The sequence below is a fragment of the Hesperophylax consimilis genome, chromosome 27, assembly GCF_061612785.1.
Source record: "Hesperophylax consimilis isolate HC1 chromosome 27, BYU_Hcon_1.0, whole genome shotgun sequence".
Taxonomy (NCBI): domain Eukaryota; kingdom Metazoa; phylum Arthropoda; class Insecta; order Trichoptera; family Limnephilidae; genus Hesperophylax; species Hesperophylax consimilis.
In genome coordinates, this window is record NC_142862.1 from 21,655,934 (window position 1) to 21,676,080 (window position 20,147).

Genomic DNA, 20,147 nt, shown 5'->3' on the forward strand with positions numbered 1-20,147 from the left:
GTAAAATACAAGCATTGTTTGTTTGTCGGGCTAGAATTGTTAAATACTATCTGTCAGATTGATTGATTCTCGTCAAGTGCAAATATAGTTCGTTTGTCAGACTAGGATTGCCAAATGTATTCTGTTAGAATAATTGATTCGTTGATGATTGATTCTTGTCAAATACAAGTATAGTTTGATTATCAGACTAGGGTTGTCAAACAAGTTCTGTTAGATTAATCAATTCGTTGATGATTAATTCTTGTCAAATACAAGTATAGTTTGATTATCAGACTGGGATTGTTAAAAAAAATCTGTCAAATTGATTGATTCCCGTCAAATATAATCATAGTTTGTTTATCGAACTAGAATTGGTAATAGTATGTGTTAGATTGATCGATTCTCGTCCAATACAAGTATAGTTTGTTGTCAGACTAGGATTGTCAAATAATATCTGTTAGATTGTTTGATTCTCGTTAATGTATTGTTTGTTTGTCAGAATAGGAGTGTAAAATTGATTATTTCTTTTCAAATATTGTTTGAACTATACTTCGCAATATCATGTGTCTAATATTCTGTCATCATATTTCAGGGTTTTTAAAGAATAATGATTATTCCTAGTTTATTGGTTTAATCCGTGTTCCTGCACCTGCATTTGCCCTGATATTATACAATGACGAAATGAGGAAATATTAGGATTTTTATAACACATGTTCCGACATCGTGAAAATACATTCGTATTTTACTAAAAGTTTATTAGGAAACCCATGAAAAAACCCATTGAGAGCCTGCAATCCTATTTTAAACCGGATGACGAATAAAATGAAGAGATTCTTAAAAAAATTGCAATATTCATTAATCAAAAAAAAATTCTCCATGCGGTGGTAATATCCTCAAATAATAAAACCAGCACCTATCAGATAAGCCATATTTATTGGTTCACAAATAACAATAAGGAAAGAATAGATAATGAGTCCTTACTGGGGTACCGTGGTAATATGGTTAAGAAGGCGATATTACTCGTAATATACTTATACCTAGAATGCTGGTAATCTTATTGAAAATATAAGAAAATGTGAAAAAGAGAAAGAAGTATAAGTGATATTAAATATAAATCATTGAGTTCTATATGCGTCTTCATTCCTTGCAAAATCAGTGTAAAATATTGTTCCCGTTCTTGTTGTAGCAAGAGGGTGTGGCGGCTGTCGATGTCGCCCGGTTCTTCTGACCGCGAATGAACCTGTTGGCCGCCCGCCGCGCCACCGTCCACCTCCTTGAGTTTTTGAACATCAAAACCCCAATTTACACAACTACTGATTATGGTATAACCGTATTTACCGATGAATGGTTATGCCATTGCTTTCCCTATCATTTCCAGTACGACTTGTACAATATCTTAGGGTGGTATCTCACAGCGGACAAATAACCGTACACAATTTTTTGTGGCCCATTCTTTGAACGCCAATGTTAACTCTACCTAAGTACCTCAATGGTGTAAATAGGTAATGTAGCAAATTTATTATTTTTAGTGGAAAGCGGTATGTTGAATTTATGGACTTATTATATTTTTAGAAGGCCCTGGTAATAACACATTGAAACAAAAATGAAAAAAAAAAATACAATAAACAATATATTAATTTGGAAATGTTTTCCATAATATTATAAGAGAGCTTCCTAAATAATTGTAATTTTATTATTAACAACCATTTCTTGAATTAATTCTTATTAAAATCACAATTTTTGAATGACTAGATATTTCAACATACGTACACACTTACATAATTTCTATAATATACCTAATCGAATCACTAGTTTTCACTGGGCTATTTTTGCTAAAATTCTCGAGCGCCAAATTTACTGGGTTTTCCAATAAGAGGTGTTATTTTGAATAGCCCGCTATTTCGGTAGATGTTACTATTGAAGCTGTCGTTTTTTAATATTTGACAAGTAGAAACTACGCCATTAATAAAAATTGAACGATACATGCTTCAATAACGCATTTAAATAATTAAAATTCACTTGAGTGAATTAAATTCAAATCATCTTGAGTGATGAGTCCCATTTCCACCTCAGTGGCTTCGTCAACAAGCAAAATTGTCGCATCTGAGGCTCGGAAAATCCAAAAGTTATTGTTGAAAAGCCTTTTTATCTTCAACGTGTGACTGTTTGGTGCGGTTTATGGTTCAGCGGAATCATTGGACCTTACTTTTTCGAAAATGAGGTTGGAGCGACAGTTACGGTGAATGGATTGCGCTATCGAGAGATGATTAATGATTTTTTATGACCGGAATTGGATGATATTGATCTGGACAACGTTAACTTTCAACGAGACGGCGCTACGTGCCACACAAGCAAAGAAACCATTGATCTTTTACGATTGAATATCAAAATAACACCTCTTATTGGAAAACCCTGTATTTGTCTTTTGACTAGATCATGCGATAACTTATTACAAAAATGTACCTTACAATACTGTAATCTTTTTCCAGCTTTGTGGAACTTTTGAAGAAAATATTTTCGGTATCTGCGTTATTGTAGGAGAATGCTTTGAACGATTGGTTTTTAAAATCGCAACTCTACGATTATTGGTTTTTACAATACTTGAGACGAGACAATAACCTAAAATAATTCCAGAATCTTAACGACGTAAGCGACGCACGGCCCTGGTGTATTGGACAGACCTGCGGTTGAATTTGCTCTATCAAATCTCTAAAATAGAGTTGGAATCTTAAGGTATAAGTGATGAAGACGTGTAAAAACAATATTTGGCGTGCGGCCCGGCGTATTGGACGGACCTACGGTCGACTTTACCCTAACAGGCGTAGAAAATCAAATATTCCGTGGGGTTTATTTTAATTATTTCTGATGAACGTATTACTAAAATCTCAAATGTTTCAAGAGGGATCCGTCAGGAAGTTGCTAATTCAATGTCTAGAAAAATAAAATCTGGTGCTTACCGCTAATTTTATATTGAAAAACGTTTTATAAAACTTTCAAACTGTTTTACAAAAAATATTTTAATGGTAAGGTCCCGTTTTTATTTATCTTACATATGCATAACTTACCTCCGTAGTGATTCCTCTAGAAATATTTGAGATTTTAGTAACACGTTCATCAGAAATAATTAAAACATGATCATCGAGCAAATCCCTTTTTAAGCATCGTAGAATGCAATTTTCTTTTAAAAGGTGGCGCAAAAGTCATTACCATATCGGAAACTGCTCTCATTTTTGTGTTTGGATGTAACAATGGATATAACAATTGTTTGGTATACTCCTTAAGACTGCGGAATAACAAGGAACTACAGTGAAAAATATTATGGCTTTAAAAGTACATATATATTCATTCATTCTGAATACTCGAATATATATATATATATATATTTTTTTTTATCATACATTTTTTTTCGTAGAATTTTTAAATCGTCATTTAAAAATACCGTTTTGGTTAGGACGATGAAACTGATGATTGATCACACCAAGTCAAAAATATAAATAATTTTAAAGCCTAAACGAAATATACAATCCGAAAATTACTAGACCATAAAAATAATACAGGGTTTTCCAATAAGAGGTGTTATTTTGATATTTGATCGTAAAAGATCAATGGTTTTGTTGATTATGTGGCACGTAGTGCCGTTTTGTTGAAAGTAAACGTTGTCCAAATCAATACCATCCAATTTCGGCCATAAAAAACGTCAATTATAATTTCTCGATAGTGCAATCGATTCACCGTAACTGTTGCTCCAGCCTCATTTTCGAAAAGTAAGGTCAAATGACTCCGCCGGACCATAAACCGCACCAAACAGTCAAACGTTGAGAATAAAGAGGCTTTTCAACAATAACTCTTGAGTTTTCCGAGCCCCAGATGCGACAATTTTGCTTGTTGACGAAGCCACCGAGGTGGAAATGGGCCTCATCACTCAAGATGATTTGCATTTGATTTACTCAAGTGAATTTTAATAATTTCAATGCGTTGTTGAAGCGTGTATCGTTCCATTTTTATTAATGACGTAGTTTCTACTTGTCAATTGTCAAAAAATGACAGCTTCAAAAGTAACATCTACCGAAATAGAGGGCTATTCAAAATAACACCTCTTATTGGAAAACCCTGTATATTCTAATTTCAATATAATTTTTTTCATTATGGAGATAAAGGAACTTGTGGGGATTTTGTAGGAAATTTGAAAATCCTCTTCAACTCTGGTCCATATACTAGTATGTACGCATTTGAACCGATGAACATTTTTTAATGCAAGTTTTTACCGGTAAATTGTATCAAATCATGGATGCATTTTTGCACTTTGATTCGATACGGTGTAATCTTAAGAAAACAAAACGATTCGGCTTCAAAAAAATACTTTTTGAGACTTGACATCGGTGACGTCACGGTTCAGTTCCATGGATTCGATGCGTTTTTGAGAGATCCGTAAAAGAAAAACGTTGAAAACAATTTTAACTCTTAAGGCTCCGTTTGAAAGGGAAATACTCGTATGTAAATAAGAATATTAGTAGGAGCGCGCTAATATTAAAAAAAACGATAATAATTAAGCAAAAATGGTGAAAATATTTAATTGAACACGACTCGTTTGAAATAGAGCAAAAATCTCTAGACAGATTCTTTAGCTGCATTTAAAGATAAGCTGTGTTTTTTTTTCATGCCTATAACATATCAAATAACAGAGCAAAACGTGTTTTAATTAATTTTCGGAGCTTACTTTGCGATTTTTTTTTATGGAGAAAATTTCGTACAATTAACGTTTGGGCATAACAAATGTATAGATATTATCATCAAAAATAAAATAACATTTTTTTGGAACTTAACCCTTAAATGCATACTGTTGCAAAACGGCAACATACCGTTCAAACCACCTTTAACTCTTTGGTGTATACTTAATGCATGCCGTTTTAGAATTATCAAGTTCACGGTAATATATTTTATCGAGTGGCATCACCTTTTTTTTCTTTCGCGAATGTCAAATGTCACTTTTTCTTTAACAAAGTGAAGATTCTCGAAAATTGGTTGGAGGTTAGAATTACAGTTTTGTTTTGCTGTTATTATTTTGATTTTCTTAGGTAAGTAGATACAATAATACAATACTTATATGTAATAAATCGTATTTTTCCGGTACACTTATTAGTTTTGAGAATTTTTTTTAGGTTTTTTATTTTTTTTTCATACGTAAATTGTTCATATTATTTTTTTTAAATACATGGTGTAATCTGCAACAATTTTTTTTCAATCAAATATGATAAAAAAATTACAAAAAAAATAAATTCTTTATATTTTCTTGCATATGCATGTAAATATCTACAAAATATTTTTTTTTCCAGAAAAATTAATAAATCATGCATTTAAGGGTTAAAAACTTAATGAGTTGACGATAAACTTGTTATAAATCGGTAGAAATTGGATATGGGGGCTTCAAACTAACAATAAAAAATAAGTTAAAATATCCTTATTAAAAAAATAATAAAACAATTAACTGTAGTTCCTTATTGTGTTATAATAATTATTTTTATTTACAAATAAAATTACTGGCTTAGGAAATTGAGCGATGATTTTTGCGCCACCTTGTACACAAATTATATATGATTTTCAAAAGCTTACGAATACATATATATATATATATATATATAGGTACTTTGATAGCTACCCTTATTATCGTAATTGCAGTAAATTGAAAATTGCAATTGCATTGGATTTGCATCACTAATAATAATCACTGTTTGTATTAATTTCTCGCCTTATTTTGATTTTTTTTATAATTAGTAGTTTTTTTACGATGTCCTTAAATTTGTCTTATTCGTGCCACACACTTATAATTAATTTAAAAAAATGTATTTATCGTAATCAACCGGTAAAACTATTGTCACTGTTTTCACCAATAATGTCAATGTCACTGCCGCTGTGGTTTGAAAGGTCGGAGTCGGGGTCCAAGTTAGGCCGGTAGCCCCCCGAAAGGAAGCCCTGATTGGACGGACCCTCGCTCAGCTCCTTGGCTCTGGGGGTTGAAGAGACCTGCAAATAACAGTTATTTAACTAATTCGATCGAAGATATTAATAGAAAACAATTTTTGATGGTTACTAGACTAGGTTTTGGAAGTTTTCAGCGACTTATATGGTTCGACTTGTACCTGTTTTGAGTAAGGTTTTCCAGAAACTTCTACGACGATGTTTTAAATATGCTCGTAAGTTTTTTACCCGGTAGTTTCTTAAGCCAAGTTTTAGTGTAGTTATTTTTTGTTTTGAATTGTTTGATACAAAGTGGGAGTTTGTTATACACCTTTACTGCTAAAAAATCAGACCTTCTTTGTCCAAATGTAGAGTGACACTTTGGTATATTTAGTATTTTTGTTTGTTTGGGTCTTGTTTTATGAGTATGTAAGGTGTTTGCCTGTAAATCATTTTTGAGGTGATGTACCAGAATGTTTTTTACATAGATTTTCTGTACGGCACGTAAAACTGTTTTGATGTTGTTGTAGCAGAAAAAAACAAAATTATATGAAGATTTTAAAGCTTTGTATGAAGATTTTAAAGCTTGGGGAGACAGCCCGAACTCATGTAGTTTTATAAAATTTAAACAATACATCATTTTTATACTTTCGGTAGGTAAATATGATGAATTTATGCAGCCGTTCTTAAAATAGTTGGTGTAATGGTCATTATAGTAGAAATTTTGAAAAAAAAATTATTTAAAAAATTACGAATATTAAAAACAAATGTAGAAATTTTTCGGTTTTGTGCGCTAGAACATTTTAATTTTGAAAGAGATATTTATTTTTACCTGTGTTCGATCTGGAGTGCTGGACCCAGAAGCAAATCCTATTGTAGATGGTTCTGAAATAAAACTCAAAGATTACAAAATTGAAGCAATAAAAAGATTGCATGGAAGGTCACTTTTTCTTACAAAATGGAATAAGTCAGTTTTGCGAAGAGACCCCTCATAAATAATATAATTCTATTATATTAGAAGCCTACAGAAAACCCATTCCTATAGGGACAAGGACATGAAATAAAAATCTAATAAATTATATCCCCCACCAAGCAAAACAACACGGTATGAATAAATGTATGAATCAACTTATTGCCCAGATTCCAAGATGGTTTCCCCGAGATCTCCCGCCCTCGCTGCCGTCCTACCCACTGGGCGGCTGCTGTGATTGGCTGAGAAGTTTCCAGAACAACTCCACCCCTCCAGTTTCACTTCCCACTCCGCTCCTTGGAGAGTTTTCTTCTTAAAGGGGGGACGGGGCGGGCATAAATCTCACAACATCTTGAAGATGTGTGCAAGTTATGTAGGCAAAGTGATTCAAAAGGAGCTCCGCAGAAATAAAAATGATTTGATATTTTTTTCAGCAAAACCTTGAAAAGAATCATTTCGTCTAATTTAATGTAATATTGTATTAGCGAAGGATTCTATTGAAATTTCCATTTTCGACTAATCTTTACTACGAATCGGCTTACATTATGAATACCTAAAAATATGCGTTCGATAAACTGAAGATTTTTCCATCGTTTCGCTTGAGTAGATTTAAATACTTCATAATACATTTAAGCGTAATCTACTAATAAATTGATTTTTCATTAGAAATGTATGAACGCATATAAAAAACAACGAAAAATCATGCAATATTATGCATGAGATTATTTATGACAGTTTCCCTTGATTAATTTTTTTCATTTCAATAAAATTAATTACAAAATGATAAAATACCACATTTGCGCATGAAAACCAGCGTTTCCAGACTCCGTTTGGTACGCGATTTTTGTGTCTATTACCTATATTTGTAGTGATATAAGGCACAATGGGAATACATATTTATATACGTATTTGACTTGTGACTTCCTTTTATATTTTGGTATACAGACACCGTTTGCCAAGCGATTTTTATGTTAATACCTGTATTTGTAGTTATATAAGGCACACTATGATTATACATATACAAATTTGGCTTTGTGGCCTGTTTTTAAGTTTTGGTTTGGACTTTTCGTTTCACTTGACAATTTCGCTGTTAAGTACGGCCTACATTTACATATTTAGTATTGTCACAATTAGTATTGAAATATTGTAGTATTGGTGATGCTGAGATTGTGCGTTTGTTAAATACTTTAAAATGTTTGATTAGAGGCAAATTTAACCATAAATAGAACTTCTCATTTAAGCATGACAAACAGTCAATTTTACAGCAACTTCCCTGTACGTGGCAACAAATCTTTTTCACGAGGTTTAGCTATTTTAAAGCAACAGACGAAAATAACTTTAGTCGATTTCATAAACCTAATTGTTCTTATCCAATACTAAATATACAAATATAGAGGTATTTTACAATATTACAAGACAACGGCTATAATAATACAAATTTTGTGTTGTAATTTATTATTTTACTTATTAGCACTTTCATACATTCGGCCCTGTTCCAAAAACTATCCGGTTAGTACTGTACTAGCTGACAATTCAATGCAAAAACTCCCTGCTGGCAAAAATTATAAAAAAACTTTTAGAGCAGAATTTCATAGCAGTCGACCTATATTCCTCCCGTCAAAGCGAAGAGTTGTGTAATGAAGTTAGGTTGGTTAGCATACTGAGCAAGGGGAGGGGGTGGGGGGGATGAGAATGGAAGAAATAGGAGTGGGGTGGGGAAGAAGGCGGGGATAATATGAAATAACAAGAACAAGATGGTAGAAGGAGATGTGATTGAAATGTTCAAAAAGGAATCGATTTGTATTATGTTGGAATTTATTTATGGCTACGGGTGGCTTCTTTGGAATTTGAATTTTATTTAGCCATTGGGTATCCTGAACGTTGCGATGTTGGGATTTGTAAAAGAGCAGGTATTCGATTTGTCTCGAGAAAACACTAGTTTTTGTCGAAATTAAAATTACGTGAATTACCGTACAATAGTTTTAACTGTTTAAAACCAGTGAGACTATGGTTTCCCCAATTGGGTTATGTTATGAGGCTGAAGGTAATGTTGAGGGGAGAGATGGGGATGAGGAAGTGGGGACTGGAAACTGGCTGTTCAGATCTGGTCACCAAAAGCCATTTTTTTACATTAACTTCACATATAAATTTTTTTCCCTCAGGTCCTGTGGCACAATTGGGGATGTTGTTTGAGGGTGTTTTTAGGTAAAGGAAATAGAGAAACTTTTTGAAAGGAAACAGGTATGAGGGGTGGGTGTGAACCAGTGTGTCCGGGAGTGACGGATATTACAATATAAGTCCTGATGAAGAGGTCATAGTGACCAGTGATAACTTCTTGTCAAGGTTATCTCTAAAAGGTTTATACTCCAAGGAACCTAGCACTGACACATTGACAACTAAGCAGAATCAATACGATAATGTTAGCCATCGACTTTATGATTAGGAATCTCTCGCCTTTGCTTTATCATCGACTTATTATCTTTATCGACTCATTTGATCTAATAAATAAACGTAAATGTTTTGAACCATGAAAGTCTAGTGTTTGTTTTGCTAATAACATTGAAAAAGATGATCGAAATATGAAACAGAACAAGACATAGAAAAATTAAAAGGTAACGATCTCAACTCGGAATCGAACCCAGGATCGTTGTCTTACCAGGACAACGCCTCTAATAATAATAATTAAACACAATAAAATTATATATCCTGATAAAATTTCACTAATATACTAACCAAATGTGGTTTAGATTAGTTATTTTGCATGTAAAATTATATTACTGCGCGGAGAAAACTTACTGATATGAAATACTGTTAATTAATTAAAAAAACAACTGTTCAAATTATTCGTTTTACTATTAAAAATGGGACTGCAGGCCTGTAACGAATGAATTCAAAGAGTTCCTAACAACGTATAAGGTCAAAAGCGGATGTTTTTTGAGGACGACGGAACACATGTTCATAAAAATACTGATATTGATATTGACAAAGATTATTGGGAAAAGGACACGTGTTCTCGATATATTCTGAATGACTAATATTTTATAAGAAAGTTGGCATGCTGTGTCATTTTTAACGGGATCATCTTTCTCCGTGTGTGATAAACGGACACATCATGAAATGTGCTAATCAATTAATTTCTTGGGTAACCAAGCTGTAGTTGTTGGAATATTTGTTTTTGTCTCTGCCTATCTTAGTGAATTCTTTGGATTTTTTTAGCTATCTCTCATCATATTTGACATATCTGGGTGGACAGATATGTAGCGCTTAGACTCGAACAGAGCTCTTTTTGAGACCTGAAAAACAAAACGTTTGTTACCTTGTCTGTTTCTATTCTTATCCTGATGCTGTGCCTTCCTCAGTTGCTTCTTGTGTTTCATCCTCCTGTTCTGGAACCACGTCTTGACCTGCGTCTCTGAGAGACTCAGGGCGCTGGCCAGCTCTACACGCTCCGGGGTTGACAGGTATCGCTGGGACTCGAACCTCTTCTCGAGACCTGAAATGGTCAATGCTTTTACCATTTCTTTCACAATCTCCCAACCTTTCCAGCATCCCTTCATATTTATTTATTTATGTTATACGCTCATACAGGCTTTTATAAACATGGGATATATGTAATAATTTAATGGAACAGTAATCACGATGTAAAATTTGCTATTGAAGTTATATAGAACCCATGCAAAAATATAGAATTATGATAAAGTTAATTATTATTGAGGGATGTTTTTATAGCCTTCTTGTAACTTGTATTCCGTTTATTGCCAACGTGTGTTATTGCCAAAAAGTGAGAATCCAAGTGACTCAGTCCTGATCTTGTTCTTGCAATTAACTCCCCGCATATTCAATTTCTACCGATTTATAACAAGTTTCTCGTTAACGTTTTAAGTTTTAAAGTTCCAAAAAAAATAATGTTAGTTTTGAAGATAATATCCGTACATTCGTTATGCCGAAACGTTAATTTTACGAAATTCTATCAATACAAAAAAATCGTAAAATACGCTCCAAAAATTATTAAAAACATGTTTTCTTCTGTTATTTAATATGTTATAGGCATGAAAAAATTCACAGTGTATCTTTATGCAAATAAAGCATTTGACTAAATTTTTTTGCTCTACTTGTGTGTTTTGTCTACTTACGTGTTTTATTAAATATTTTCGCTTAGTTATTATCATTTTTAATACTAGCGCGCTCCCTCTAACATTCGTATTTACATATCTCCCTCTCAAACCATCTTTGAACGCTTAGTATAAGGCATTAAAAAGAATTCTAGTTGGTATGTTGAAAGAGATTAGGCTCAGTAAATCAGGGCGGTCTATAATTCCATTAATAATTTCATATTGAGTCGGAAACAAGTCTTCTATCTTAGATTTTAAATCATTTTGATCCTTTCAATTGGTTGTAATTTATAGTTTCTTTGTAGACCGTGTTTATAGTTAATATAATATATTAGAATTTAATGCTGATTTTTTTCAAAGGAATCGGAGTGCATTTTAAGTGAGGGGACGACTTGACTTGAAAATACAGAAGCATATTTATAAGATTTTAGACTCAACCTATCTATTAATTTTATTAAGGAGTATTGCGTAGGAGCGATAACATTTATTTTTTTAATTTACTTCTTATTGTAAATTATTTCTTTTCACTTGTAAATAACGTATTATCAACCCATTATATTAATTTATATTTTTATGCCATCTGCAATTTTAAAACAGGTTTTTATATATTTTTCTCTTTTCTTGTGCGCGTGTATTTAAATACGCGTGTATTTAAATGGAAAATTATATGTACAATGTATTTTGTTCATTTTTAAAGTTTTTTGTTATTTATTATGCTATCAATAATTTTTTTTTAATAAAAACCATTTGTTCTCACTGTATTATGCAGTAAATCAGAACGTTTAAATTAATAAATTATTCAAATTTATAAATTAATTAAATTAATGAAATTAATAAATTAATCAAATTATTAATTATTATAATTTATACATTAATTAAATTATCAAATAAATAAAATTAATACATTTAATGAATTAATTAAATTAATACATCAATGAAATAAATAAAAATTAATTAATTAATTGATTCAATTAAAAAAACTAATGAATTACCCGTCAATTGCGGATCTGAGAAAACTGTCCTGGCTTTTCTTCTACGGCAGTGCTTGAGGGCGGAGAGGGAGATGTCCGAGGGACCGAACAGGGCGTGGTATGGTAAACCTGAAAAAATAAATTCTTGTAAAATAATGTATGCATCTAACACGTCATATGCACAATGAGTCTCTACAAGACAAACGTTCATTCTATCCTCTCTATAAACGTTCCCTCCAAGCAGCATCCTCAAATATTTAGTTAACAATAAATCGTCACGGTGTCTTATGACCTTCACACAGTCGATCTATCTCTTCCTCGACCTGCCACTGTTGTCAGTATAAATGAAGATCTATCTATCTATTTCATCTATTTCATTATTAAGATCTATTTCACCAAATATTGATACTATCGACTTGGGATTGGTCTCATTTGATTCAGCATCGATAAAAACACACTAAACGGTAGGTACGTCACTCGACCTACTTTCCGGACAAGTATTTTTAAAAATTCCTCGTCTTCCCTCCTCCCCGTCTCTCCTTGTGTGCTTTACATTACATACCTCACTAGGTGTAACGTGTAATCTGTTCTGTGGTAGGTCACAGGAATTTATAGTAAAAATATTTCATTGCCATGTAATTGACAGATTTAGGAAATATCAAGTTTAGGCAAGTATTGATGGAAAAGAATTGATTAACTATGTAGTGTGGAGAAAAATCAGAAAAACAGTTTATTTATAGACATGTGGTTATAAAGACGACGATTAGGTAATATGCAAAATAAATATGATAATACAAAGTGAAAATGTAAGGCAGTACACAAATACACAGCTTAGTCCAGTGGAGTTGATTTTTATGAGAAAAAACATCATTTATGTAGAGTGCGATGCAATAAATAAATAAATAAATAACAAGTTCTATTTTATAAAGGTCTTCAATTTTCTCGTGATATTTTCACATTAGCCATTCGTGATGTTTTAGTTAAAGGAATGCATATTAGTTATTGCGTTGGTCTGTATTTGCAGTTTGTTGTATGCGTGAGGCGCTGTATACGTGTAGGTCTTTGAATGAAGGTTAACGTATATTTCGGTACCAAAAGTCTCTTTGGTGTCTTTAATATGGGTGATAGAGATTGATGATTTTGATACGTGTATTATTTTTATAATTGTCAGACATTAAGAATGCTCAAAGACTGGAAAAGCGACATTGTTGTATTACCTGAAGGGTTTCATAAATGATATGATTCGCAGGATTGCTTTTTGTAATTTTATCAAAAGTAAAAGCAATTCCCCTAAGCTCGCAAAACCATATCCTTTATGACATTGATACTAGGCAAAGTAGACGCTACGCAATTGATCTTGATCAAGAACATTCTTTCATAGTGTATTAAAAAATATACATGATTTTTTTAATAAGCTCTGTTAAAACTTCAATTTGTGCTTCACAGCGAAGCTTATCGTTAGTTATTATGCCTAAGTACTTAATGGAGTATGCGTGTTTAATTGCGTCACATTTGTACTGGTTTACTCTATTAGCATCACACGCGTGCATTACAATATCTGAATTGGATCTTGGCTGGCCATATTTGGTTTTATTTGCATTTAAGATGAGAAAATTACGATCTAATTTGATTCTTTTCACGATGTTTTCGATTTATACATATACTGCTCTCAAAGTTTCTTCTTTGATTGATATCACCGTATTATTTGCAAAGTTTATAATGGTCCTGTCATTATCTTTAAGTTTAAACAGATCTTTGATAAATATTAAAAATAGAATTGGACCTAGAATAGTGCCTTGCGGAACTCCAAAATTTATTTCTAATGGTTCACTTGTGTTTACAATGAGTTTAGTAATTTGGGTCCAATTTTTTTAAAATAGTTTCAAACCACTGAAGCTGTTTTATATGTCGTTATTTTATTATTTAATCATATAAACTTTCTAACACTTTTAAACCCGAATGTATGATAATTTTAATTTTTTTTAAATAAAATAAAAATTCCGTGATATTCGACCACGAGTTTCCCGACTTCAGTATTTATATGTGTGCACAAATACAAGGGAATCCACACCCCTCTGTAACTGAGTTCTAAGTTTCAAGTGACCCTTCAGGAAATCGCTTTAGCAATGTGTGAAGGAACTTAAGGGAAGAGTTTTAAAGGAGGATGTCCTTCAAGTATTCTATGAGAAGAATGAAATTAACGGATGTGTGATGTTGAATCTTTAATACTTGTTAACTTGAAGACCTATGGTCTATGGTTTATACAGAATGCATAATATAATCTTTTATCACAATATAATTTGTATAGCACCATTTTGCGAAATATATCATGAAGCGCTATATTCCCAAACATATTAATTTCGGTTGTCTGTGAAGTCCTGCGTGAAATCTGGTTCAACGAACTCTAATTTGAATTTAAGAGTCATTTTCAAAATTGGAACTAATTGTGAAAGAAAGGTAGGTACCTACTTATGATATAATATTTTAACACATTTTAAAAATCGGAACCCATTAGTCAAGATTTCAGATCTCGTGATTTTTCACGTTTCAGTTATTTATAAAACCATGCAATAATTTGATCTCTGGACTAGCTAAAGGTATTAAAAGCTTTTTTCGTGTTACTCTGAACAAGACTACCAAAGTGGTAGGTACTCTCAGTAACGCCCCAGAATACCAATAATAGTCAGATGCTTACTTCCCAACCTTCCTGCTCTGATCTCCTTATCAGCTTCACAAGATACCCCAATTAATAATATCATGATCCCACTGGGCCTTGTAGTTTGAGACTCTTGTATTTAATTTTTTTTTTAAATCTTATAAAAATAAAGATCCATTTTCTATTTTCAACCTTGTTGCGCCATTTCTTTGGTCGGCAAGAAGCCAATTTCAAAGATTTTTTGTGGTTGACTGCGGATTGAATCTCTCTCCCCAGGGACTGGCTCACTGCTGTGAACTTTTAAAATATCCTAAAATTTTTATTATTTTTTCTATTTGATTCTTTCTCAAGGATTGAAGTCAACCGTGCTGAGTAAATATCCGCGTGTGTGTGCGTGATTGACACCAAAATTTGATAGAATGCATTGTCATCGAGAACATGCATATCTTTCGAGTTTCAGCTCGATCGGGTATAGGGAAAGGGGTTAATTTCTGCTTTCAAGATTTTGTACAGGGTTTTCCAATAAGAGGTGTTATTTTGAATAGCCCGTTATTTCGGTAGATGTTACTTTTGAAGCTGTCATTTTTGACGTTTGACAAGTAAAAACTACGCCATTAATAAAAATGGAACGATACACGCTTCAACAAGGCATTGAAATTATTAAAATTCACTTGAATGAATCAAATGCAAATCATCTTTAGTGATGAGGCCCATTTCCACCTCGGTGGCTTCGTCAACAAGCAAAATTGTCGCATCTGGGGCTTGGAAAACCCAAGAGTTATTGTTGAAAAGCCTCTCTTTCCTCAACGTGTGACTGTTTGGTGCGGTTGATGGTTTGGCGGAGTCATTGGACTTTATTTTTTCCAAAAAGAGGCTGGAGCAACAGTTACGGTGAATGGATTGCGTTATCGAGAGATGATTAATGATTTTTTATAGCTGAAATTGTATGGTATTTATCTGGACAACGTTTAATTTCAACAAGACGGCGCTATGTGCCACACAAGCAACGAAACCATTGATCTTTTACGATTGAATATCAAAATAGCACCTCTTATTGGAAAACCCTGTATTCATTAATAGCCGAAAACAAAACTAAAATTCAAATAGATGTTAGGTATTTAAAAAGTGTCTCAATTGCGCAAATTGGATGTACTATGAAATTCCAAATTTTGGCGAATGTTTTGAGATGGGAGAGAGATGGGCAGAGCAAGGTTAGAAAAAATTTGAATGGAATCTCGTTATTTAACATACTAGCTATGGCGGTGAATTATTGAAGCGGTAACGAGAGTGTATTTCACACTTGTATGGCATGTAAGAGAAATCCCCTCAAGAAGTTAACGTCGTCCGTAAGTTCTTTTACTTTGGAAATATTTGAAGCGAGAATAAAATTTGGGTATAGAGTATACTTTATTAGTAAGCACAGTCTATTTGACTATTGATCTAGAGTTCCAGATGCTACAGAATCTTGCCCGTCGCAACACAAAATATATTCTAAAATACATTTTTTAAACACGATACATGAAAAATCACTGTGAGATATTGTTTACTATTGGTTAAACATTCTTTTGATTGGAGGGATTTGATAAATCTTTCATTTATAAATTTAGAAATAACGGCGCAAGTGCCATTTACGTACATGAATCTTATTGACAATCATAGTAAAATATGGTAAGAATGGAAAAATTATAAGATTATATAAGTTAACAAGAAAAAAAAACACGTAAAGTTATTAAAATAAATAAACAACAAGCAAAAATAAACAACAAAAAACTTGTTAAACAGTGATCTCATTAATTGCTAAATCGTTTAATCAGTTCAGATTCATATTTAGACAGAGGCATATTAAAAACATCAGCTATCATTGCATATGAGTTACCAGTGGCGTGTAATCTACTTATAACAGAATTGTAGCATGAAACCGTAGTATGATTGTTACAATAATACATATTAGGGAACCTTGATCTAACGTTAAGAACATGAAAGTTAATCAACGTTATTATTTTTGGGCACTCGAGGTGATAATTTACAATTTCAATGAACGTAATAAAACTCATACACAATCTATTGATTATAAAAGAATTCCAAGTCTAAAATTAATACTCTTCAATCATTTGCGTTGGAATCTTTCAATGATATTAATATGATTATTAACGATATTATCATGCAATAAAGAGTATAGGTCAAAAGAAAATATTGTTCATTTTCTCGGGCAAAATATCTTCACCTGGTATCAAAATAAAAAAAAATCTCACATATGTGACTAACTAACTAACTAACTAACCATCACGCCGTTTCCCCGCAGGGGTAGGAGAGAGGACAGACCGCCAAACAACTCGGTCTTGTCACACACTTCTTGTCTCATTCACATTCATACATCGTCTCATACATACTCTTCTATTATTCTGACTCTTGACATGGCCCGACTCGAGTATCTGGTTCACTTGATCGTGCCATGTCTTCCTCGGGCGTCCCCGACTTCTGCTACTATTCGCATTTGCATCATCTAAGCGTCCCTTTCTTAATCTTACTCATTACGTTTACATCAGCCTTTGCGGATCTCCACATTCTTCATACGACCAAACATGATTTTACCACACATACGCCTCAGGGATCTCATTTCAACAGCATTCAATCTACTTTCATCCTTTCTTTGCCAGTTCCATGCTTCACTTCCATACATCAGGGTAGGTAGCAGTACTCCATTATGGACTGCTAACTTCTCTTCTTTGGACAATTTTTTGTCCAAATAATTCTAGTCCTCTGCATTTACCCTTCTTTCAATATTTCTGTCAGCCTTCCCATCTCTCTAGAACATACTTTCTAAATACACAAACTCATCCACCTGCTCCAAGTATTCCTCATTCACAACTATATTGCACACTGTTTTCGTACTATCTCTTTCAAACACCATTACTTTAGACTTACTTACATTCATCATTAACTCATTCTTCATGCATACTTCGTTCATCCTGGAAACGAGAGACTATAGACATTCCATACTATTAGCAATCAGCACCGCATCATCAGCATATATAAAATATAAATGTCATAGACAACAAATTGAGTAACAAATAGACATTTGTTACTCAATCACCCAATAAAATTACTCGCAATTTAAAAATTTCAAATCGCACTTCTGAAAAGTTATTGTTTTCATTTGTACTCTTTATGCTCAGCATGATAGAAATATTCAGCCTTCGTTCCGATCTTTGCTCCTTTTTAGAAGATAGCGTAATATATATCGTGCCAGAGTATTTCGTAAAATACTTGAAAAAACTATTTACTTTGGCGGCTCTAAAATTAATGGTTTTTCATAAATTACCTTGAGAAAGAAAATACGGAGTTTCCACACTTTTATAAGGCCCCTGTCCCGTGTTGAGATACACCCCCAAAGCGCTCATTGCAGACTGAAAATATCCATCATGGGTAGTCATGGCGACAGGACCTCCATGACGAAACCCAGGACCTTCGGGAATCCCATAAGTCTGATAACCCAGCCTCTTAGGAGAAGGGCCTCTGTTATTCCTAACACCCTGAGAATCTAGTTCATAGGGATTCGAGATCTCGTGGAGTTCTGGTCTAGTTGTGTTTGATATTCTGTCGTTTTTGATATTGTTTTTGTTTCCTCTGAATAGTATGTCTTCAATCAGAAAGGATGTCTTGCAGTTTGGTTCGTCTGATCTGTTGTTTGAATTGTTGGTTTGTTGTTGGTCTTCTGGCATTATTAGCTGGCGGGTAGAGTCCATTCTTTTGTCGAAACCTTTGCGTAACTCCATGGCTTTAGTTTTTGATCATTTAAATACCAGATTCATTGGGCTATGTATTGATAGTTTCTTTAAGTTTTATCCGATGTTCTAACACACTAATAATCCAATTTTTCTCATCAAATTATGAAATATGTGTTAAGCCTGCTTCACAGTTAAATGCAAAAATGTTGATGTTTTAGTGAACCCGGAATATCGAGAATACAAACACTTTTTTTAATTTTATAGGCTGTATGTAACACCTAAGCACAATTATGGGGAATCGGTTTTTTTAACATCTGTAATGGATTGTCCAATTTTAAGTTAGCATGTAAGAATTTCGTTTGGTCCAATCCACTTCAAAAAACATTTTTCATGACTATAATATTGTTATAAATAATTGATTATAAAATCTGTATATTGTTCATTTACTAAAGCAACAATGGCGTTATTAAGTTTAGATTGATGTGAAGACTTTTACCCGATAACGTTACAAATTTTTAAGTTTATTACACTTTCACTAAAAATGTTTAAATAACGGTTTAATTGTTTCATTCACTTTCACAAAAAAACTCTACACTTAATTACCAAAGAGTTTCCAATACCGTACTATTAGAAAGTTTAAACCAAAATTTTATACCCTATTTTACACTTTTCTCCCTTTGTATATGTGAAGTTGGAAAATATTGATAAAAACACTCGATTAAAATTGTGTATATTTTGTTCTCTTTGAAGAAATCTTAATTTTTGGTTAAGTATTTAATTTTAAAAGTATGATTATTTCAGTTGAATGTTTACGATTTAATGGCGCCGTTTAGCTTCCGTTTCACGCGCTAACCTCTCTCAACTACCGGTGATCCAGCGTAAGACTGGAGCTCCCGGCGTGCAGGGGTGGGGGCTTGGGGGTAGTTGTTGGTTGGTTGGATTGCCACTGGTGGGGGGAGGGGCTCTAGGCTTGCTAAACACCCCTTCTCGATGGGAGAATACTCCCATTTGGCTACCCCAGTGATAGATTTTTCAGGGGTAGGTAACTGCGTGCGATAATCATCATTTTACATTGCAATATGTGGGTAAATAGGAACATTTTCAAACACGCATGGAGAGATGGGACTAGTAACATAATTAGAAATTTAAATCTAGCCAGCTCTTAGACGATTGGAGATGGCAACACGGTATCACACCTACATACATAAGTACACACTACACAACAATTTTAGATTACACATTTGCCCTGATGATGGACGCTGTAAACAAATCACTATAATTTTCAAAATAATTTTTAATTCATATGTCATACGGCATATATTCTGGTCTAGTAATGTGTAATTTCTATCACCTAAAAAATTCCTAAAATATAGTACTATAGGATTCATATGTCTTATACTGATTTATAAATGTGGAAATTCTAACTATACAATTGTAAATGTTCAAAATGCCCTGGAAAGAATCTCAGACTTGTGATGTCCCGAAAGAAACCATTCATCTGTTCTGAATGCAATTACTAATGTTATACAAATTGACCCTGCTAATAAATTACATCTTTGCGATTCTTTCAAGGATAAAGAAACCATCCTGTCACTTTAAATGCAATCAACAATGTTCTCAAAATTTGTTTTGACAGCATCGCCATTCCATTGTAAGAAATTATGTACTAAATACACAATTTGGCTGTCCTGAAACAGGAATCCTTCCCAGTTGGACAGACAAAGGTTAATTTTGTTTTGTATTATTTGTAATATATATTTTTTTTCTTATTATTTC

The 20,147-nt window shown here is 33.0% G+C and overlaps 1 protein-coding gene across 1 annotated transcript; it reads right to left on the reverse strand.

Annotated features, from left to right (window-relative positions):
* Positions 1–5,832: 5,832 nt before the first annotated feature.
* Positions 5,833–18,365, reverse strand: LOC149410760 (brain-specific homeobox protein-like). Its single transcript, XM_089648333.1, has 7 exons — positions 17,966–18,365; positions 12,009–12,116; positions 10,244–10,397; positions 8,566–8,620; positions 7,071–7,216; positions 6,705–6,727; positions 5,833–5,912 (listed from the first exon to the last, which is right to left on the reverse strand). Exons 1-7 carry the CDS (start codon positions 18,363–18,365, stop codon positions 5,833–5,835), a joined length of 966 nt encoding a protein of 321 aa, XP_089504459.1.
* Between the last annotated feature and the right edge of the window lie 1,782 nt (positions 18,366–20,147).

Excerpts from the sequence above, each read along its gene's own strand:
- LOC149410760 (XM_089648333.1), bottom strand. The coding sequence starts at position 18,365 with ATGCCAGAAGACCAACAACAAACCAACAATTCAAACAACAGATCAGAC. Across the intron at positions 7,217-8,565 it reads CCACCCCCTCCCCTTGCTCA|AAGAAAACTCTCCAAGGAGC; the intron begins GTATGCTAACCA and ends CCCCCCTTTAAG. Across the intron at positions 5,913-6,704 it reads ACAAAACCGAAAAATTTCTA|CCGACTCCGACCTTTCAAAC; the intron begins CATTTGTTTTTA and ends CTAACTTGGACC.